This window comes from Mauremys reevesii, unplaced genomic scaffold, assembly GCF_016161935.1.
Source record: "Mauremys reevesii isolate NIE-2019 unplaced genomic scaffold, ASM1616193v1 Contig103, whole genome shotgun sequence".
Classification (NCBI taxonomy): Eukaryota; Metazoa; Chordata; order Testudines; family Geoemydidae; genus Mauremys; species Mauremys reevesii.
Window position 1 is genome coordinate 22,702 of NW_024100720.1, and position 6,937 is coordinate 29,638.

Genomic DNA, 6,937 nt, shown 5'->3' on the forward strand with positions numbered 1-6,937 from the left:
GGTTTTTCTGGATTGGTAAAAGGCAGTTTTCACTTGGGTGGTGGCAGCATTACCAGCCTGGAGTGGCCAGTATTAATTTGTGGAGTCCTTGCGGGCCCCCACCTTCTGTACTCGAAGTGCCAGAGTGGGGAATCAGTCTTGACAGTCTGACTTTGTCCTGCCTCAGTTTCCAGCCACTGGATCTCTTTCTGATTTTCTCTGCTAGATTAAAAAACCCTCTGCTACCAGAAATCTTCTCCCCATAAAGGTCCTTCCGGCTCTTGGCTCTCATTCTGCTTTGTCTCCTTCCAGCTCTCCCCTTTGTGGTGAATTTCTGAGCACAGTTGTGGTGCTGATTCCCAGAAGTCAGTTAGAGGTCTTCATCTCCAGGAACCCAGCTGCAGCACTTCCCCCCCTCGCCCCGCACGCGCGCACGCACGCACACACACACACACACCCCTCCCTCCTGTCTATGGTCTCCTCCTAACTTCGCATGTAGGAGTCAGTTTCTCAGGAAAGAAGAAAGCTGTAAAATGTTTGTGCAGGACTTCCTGTTAATCACATCAGCGTGTGTGTCTGTGGAAAGCACAGAAGTACACTGCTGGGTCCCTCAGCTCCAAACCCGTGATCCTCAAACTGATGGAGCTTTCAGATTTCTGGAAGTCCGCAGAGCATCTCTCCCCAGTCTCATTCTTCTTTGATCCTGTGGAATATTCAAAAAGTAGGAAAACAAGCTCTTCTGCCTGATATTGTTTGTACCAATACACAGAATAATAGCTAGTGTCAGTTTCCTAAACGCAGTCCAAGGTCACAGACTCTTGGCCGGCTCTAGGCGCCAGCAAACCAAGCACATGCTGCTTGGAATGGCACATTTTCAGGGGCAGCATTCCAGCCATTCCCCCCCTCCCCTTGTTTTTCGTGCTTACGGCGGCAAAAGCCTAGATCCGGCCCTGGCAGCAGCAGCGCATCGAGCAAGGGCGGTGCCTTGGCGCTGCTGAGGTTCAGCAAGGAGGAGCGTCCGCACCCTGTGGCTGGGCCAAGCAGGCTCCCAGCGGGGGACACTCGGACTGGGGGCTGCCCCATGGGGCACACGGAGCTGCCTGCAGGTGCCGCAGGGTGGCCGGCCCCCAGCGCCGCAGCCGGGCTGAGCAAAGGAGATCGAGCCGCCCAGGAACTGGGGCAGGGTGGCCAGCAGCAGCAGCAGGGCCATAGAGGGCCGGCCGCTGCCATGAGGGGCCTGCATCCAGCTCTCTGTGGCTCGACTCCCTTTGGGGCTACCCTGCTCCGCATCCTCAGCCACCTGCCAGGGTGGTCCCCTGGCTCTGCCCTCCCACGTCCCAGTCACTCCTGGAGGTGGGAGCCCTGGCTGAAGGGACCCTGGGCTGAGGCCCGGCCCAGGATCTCCACTGCTTACCCCAACCCTGCCAGCACCAGACCAACTGGAGGTGAGGGGGGAGTGGGCAGAGTCAGCACTGGTGGGAGACAGCCCAGGGCTGGGGTGGCAGGGTATGTGGGTGGGGGAGGGCACTGCTGGCGGGGGTGAGAGCCCAGGTCTCAGGTGGGGGGCAGCCAAAATTTTTTTTGCTTGGGGCGGCAAAAAACCTAGAGCCAACCCTGCACAGACCCACCCTCCATGCCTGCCACTGCCAGCTGGGTCTGCATTACAGCATCTTCCATGCTGGAGCCTGTTACAAAGCTGGGGTGAAGGAGAGGTTAGTTGTAGAATGTTGCCATTGATTATCCTGATAATCTTCGTCACTGTTACCTTGGATCAGGCATGATCCCTTATTGTTCTTTGCACAGCACCTGCCTCTAGGTGGAAATTATAAGAATCAGCTGCACATGGGATGTTGCAGCTGATTATTGCAAATATCTATTATTAATTATTATTATTTATTTATTCCAACCCCATCATCAGTTTTACTCAGATTCCCAGTGATTTCCACTGGAAATTTTTATCCAGAGAAAGAATGGTCCAAGGACTGTGCAGCATTGTTTATGGCCGATAGGTCCATCAATGGCTATTAGCCAGGCTGGACAGGGATGGGGTCTCTGGCCTCTGTTTGCCAGGAGCTGGGAATGGGCGACAGGGGATGGATCACTTGATGATTCCCTGTTCTGTTCATTTCCTCTGGGGCACCTGGCATTGGCCACTGTCAGAAGACAGGACACTGGGCTAGATGGACCTTTGATCTGACCCAGTGTGGCCATTCTTACGGCTCTCAACCTTTCCAGATTACCTGTACCCCTGTCAGGAATCTGATTTGTCCTGCATACCCCAAGTTACAACTCACCTAGTTGCTTAATAAATCAGAAATCAAAATACAAACGTTTCACAGCCACCCTATTACTGAAAAAAATCTTACTTTGTAATTTTACAATTAATGATAAAATAAATCAATTGGAATATAAATATCATATTTACATTTCAGTGTATAGTATATACAGCAGTATATACAGCAATAGTAATAAGTCATTGTCCCTATGAAATTGTTTGTACTGACTTTTCTAGTGCTTTTATGTAGCCTGCCCTGCTGTAAAACTAAGTGAATATCTAGATGAGCTGATGTATCCACTGGAAGACCTGTGGGTTATAACTGCCTCTGATCCAGAACCAGAATAATCCGGACTTTCCTTCATATAGCTTGGGCCTTTCATCTTGTCTGCATATAATAGGGGGTAAGAACATAAGAGTGGCCACAATGGGTCAGACCAAAGGTCCATCTAGTTCCTTTTTTAACCCTGCTATAGTCTTGGCCTTTGCAACACCCTCTGGCAAGGAGTTCTACAGGTTGACTGTGTGAAGAAATACTTCTGTTTGTCTTAAACCTGCTGCCTATTCATTTCACTGAGTGACCCCTGGTTCTTGTTTTATGAGAAGGAGTAAATAACACTTTCTTAGAATCATAGAAGATTAGGGTTGGAAGGGGCCTCATAAGGTCATCTACTCCAACTTCCTGCTCAAAGCAGGACCAATCCCCAGACAGATTTTTACCCCAGTTCCCTAGATGGTCCCCTCAAAGATTGAACACACAGTCCTGGATTATAGCCCTCAATCATATCCAACCGTACTCATCTCTTTTCCCAGCTGAAAAGTCGCAGTCTTATTCATCTTTCCTCATATGGAAACCACTATTTTAATGCAGGTGGTTTGGAGAGATCAGGAAGGAGTAATCTGACAGCACAACGTCGGAGCCAGAATATGTGTTTTTAACAGTGCAGCAATACTCCGAGGGGCTCCGCTTCCAACCTCAATGTGCACAACATTATCTGCAGCTGGGAAGGGAGGGTTTTTGTACAACTCTTCTATGTGGATCTGTCACTGTGCTCTCCATAGGGCGCAGTAATAAACTGCGCTGTCTGCCAGCTCCAGGGCTGCGATGTTCAGAACCGTGGAGCTGTCAGTAGCCTGTGAAGAAAACCTCTGCTGGGCGAAATTTGCGGTATCACTGAACTCGCTGTAGGATTTCGCTCCTCTATAGAGAATGTACTGCGGGGCTCGGTTCGGGTACTGACGGTACCAATAGAGATAGGCATAGGTATCGCTGGTGGTGTAAGAACAGCTGAGTGTCACAGAACCTCCAACTGATCCAGACACTTCGGGTTCGTTGGATTTGACCGAGTCGCCCAGCGCAGAGCCTGAAAAAAGACAAACACATTCAAGAACAACATTTCCCCTGGAGCTAACCCGTGGGAAAGATTCCACCTGCATTGCAGTTTCAGGGAATTTCAAAGGCGTCTAAGGGATTTAGGCGCCAAACGCAATAGGCATTAATGTTATGAGCAGGGGAAGGGTTGGGGTTTAGCGTTAGGATTAAGGCGAAGGTATGAACAAGGGTTTAGGGTTACGGTGAAGGTGAACTGTCAGGTTGTAGCGTTCGCGTTTTGGTTACATAGTAGGGAAGGGTTCAGGGTTCCGGTTCGGTATAGGGTTAGGTGGTTGATGGTTATTGAGTGTCTCGTTTCCTTAGGTTTCTTTGAAATCCCAGCCCAGTTACCTAGGAGACTGAATATCCAAATGCTGAGAAGAAAACACGTCTCCATAGTATCTTCTCTAGCGACCCAGTTTCAAACGCGCAGCTACTGCCGCTGCCTTAGAGGAATATAAACGACCCGTCTGTCAGGGCAGCAACAACAGTGGAAGATTAATTAGAAACCAGCGCAGAGGAAGAGGGAGGAGTTATCGGAGATCCAGGAAACGCCGTGGGTTCAGGTCAGCATGCAGCTGACATATCAGTGTGCTTCGCGGGGGACGGGTTTGTAGGCAAGGGTCTGCTCTGGGACTCAGTGCGACGATGGGTAATCCTCTATGCCTCAGTTTCCCTAGTTGTAAAAAAAGTGGGGGTTCCCATCTCCTGTAGGGACTGCTGAGATTTCTTGACACTCGTATCACTGGGATTGGACATGAATGTGTTTATCAGAAATCAGTGTCTGGGGCTCTCATAAATGTAATGGGATGAGGCACCCAACTCCGTTAACCTCCTTTGAAATGCCCAGCCAGAACTCCTGAAATAATTATTTTAAATTATTTTCGTCTTTCCTCTACTGCCTTTGCCGGTTAGTTGAAGCGGAGACCTAAGGAGCACGGAAGGGTTTCAAAAGACAACCTGTGTTTATGTTTTCCTCCAGCAGATGCTGACGCTTTGTCATGTTAAGAGTTCGTGGTTCTCAGCATTTAGTCTCCGGAATAGTGTCTTGCAATTAAATAGTTTCCAAGCAAATTTATCCCAAAATACACCTGCCTCTGAAACAGGAGCATTGATTTGACTCTGGGAGAGTAACTTCAGCTTTACCCCCACCACTCAAAAATAGGTATTTCCAACAATTTCCCCCTCGTTTTAACTCGCCTATTTTACCCCCATCTAACCATAAATGAGCAATTTAACAGTCTATTGTCCGTTTTTAAAGGAATTTTTTTTTTGCATTTTATCTCAATTTGTATTTTCAGCAATAGGTCACTTTATCTACATTTGTACTCACCTTTAACCTTTATTTCAGTACAGATGATTCCCACATACACACTACACCGATATAGATCATCTCAGGAAAAGAGGTGTTAATAGTTTCCTAATTAAAGATCAGGCCCATTATCTTATCCAAGGGCAATGTTTAAAACATCTCTTTAAATAAACATTTAACTTTTAAGGGGAGTTGTATATTTAAGCAGCGCGAATACTCTCTTTCAAGGCGCTGGTGCCCGTTTTAATGCCTGTACCATCCCCTGCAGCAGGGCTGGGAGGGTTTTTGTGCAGCTCTGCTGTGTGGCTCTGTCACTGTGCTCTCTGCAGGGCGCAGAGATACGCCGCTGTGTCTGCCAGCTCCAGGGCTGTGATGTTCAGAACTGTGGAGGTGTCGTTCGCCTGCGAAGAAAACCTCTCCTGGGCGAAACCTGCAGTATCACTGAACGTGCTTCCTTTTGCTCCTCTCAGGAGGATGTACTGCGGGGCTCGGTTCGGATACTGGCGGTACCAGTAGAGATAGACACCGGCAGTGTAGCTGGTTTCATAAGAACAGCCGAGGGTCACGGTGTCACCTTGTGATCTGGACACCTCGGGTTCACTGGACCGGATCGAGTCACCCAGCACCGCACCTGAAACAACACACTCACAGTCAAGGACATCCAGGTGCATTGGCAGGTCTGGCTGGGAATTTTTAAATAACCCAAGGGGGTTATACGCCTAATTTCAAACAAATTAAGGTTAGCACAAAAATTAAGTTTAAGGATAGTAGGGGCGTTCGGATCTGGGTCAGGGTGAGGATCAGAGTTCGGGTTCTGGGTAGGATGGGAGTTGGGAGCCGAATTCCATGATGCTTTTTCCAAAAACCCAGAACCCAGTTACCTAGTTGGTTAAAGACCCAAAGGCTGAGAATGAAACGTGTCTCCATGGTGCTCAGACAGTTGGAGCCCGGACAAGCTGAGAGGTCGCTGGGAGAAGAATTGTAAAGGCAACTTCTCGGAAGGACTGGGAGAGGCTAATGCGAGACCAGGTTAGCAGAGGAGGGCGGTGTTCGGGAAATGCATAACAGACACAGGAAACGGACTGGGTTCTGCAACTGAAGCGCAGGTGAGAACTCATGGGACAAATTCCTTCCACTGCACTTCCTGGAAGGTCGGTTTCTGGCTTTCTGACGGTTTTTTTCTAATTCATTTTCCTTTTTATTGTCCTTCTTCTTGCTACGTGGTGAGAAGTGAATTCAAAACATTGTGAGAAGACTTAAAAGCTCTGTGTTGTGTGGGCCGGTTTTGTGGGGGTAGGTGTCTTTCTGTTTGTCTCTATGTTTGTGTTGCACATGCGTGTGTGTCTGCATGCTTCTGTGAGTTGTGTCTTTGTGTATCTCTCCCATTGGCCCCATGCTGGTTTACTCTAGCTGGGGGAATCCAGCCCCAATGGAAGTACAGCTGACTGAGACCTGTGGTGGACCTGGTCCAGTTGACTCCATCTGCCACACAGTGATTCACCGCAGTTGAGGAGCAGACCCAGAGTGGGTAAACTGACATTAATCTGGGGTAACACACGATGAATTAGACCCAGAAGGCTTCATAGGTGTCGGTCGTGTGGTTTATACCAGCCCCATCATCTGGTTTAACCATCTGTCTGTGCCTGTAGTTGTGTTTTTCATGGTGAGAAAGCCCAGGGGGTGGGTTTTTGTACAGGGCTCCCTATTAAACGTCTCACAGTGTCTTCCCACAGAGCACAGAAATACATCGCCGAGTCCGTCAGCTCTAGCTCTTTAATGGTTAAAGTGAAGAATTTTGAGGATTTCCTGAATTCTGCAGAAAATCGTTTCCCGGCTCCGTTCTGTTCAGTGTTACTCTGAGATATTCGGAAGAGGAAATCCATTGTCCCTGATCGTTGCTGTCTGTACCAAAATAAATAATAGTTCTGGTATCCAGTGGAGAAAGTACACTCCAGGGTGACAGTCTGACCCCCCAACTTTTCCAGCTTTCCTTGTGTTT

At 48.7% G+C, this 6,937-nt stretch overlaps 2 gene segments (V, D, J or C); both read right to left on the reverse strand.

Annotated features, from left to right (window-relative positions):
• Window positions 1–3,298: 3,298 nt before the first annotated feature.
• Window positions 3,299–4,081, reverse strand: LOC120392578. The segment is given in 2 exon segments: window positions 3,299–3,618; window positions 3,978–4,081. Coding segments are annotated over 2 exon segments (366 nt in total).
• A 1,111-nt stretch (window positions 4,082–5,192) lies between these two features.
• On the reverse strand, window positions 5,193–6,577 carry LOC120392587. The segment is given in 2 exon segments: window positions 5,193–5,569; window positions 5,820–6,577. Coding segments are annotated over 2 exon segments (366 nt in total).
• Window positions 6,578–6,937: the final 360 nt, after the last annotated feature.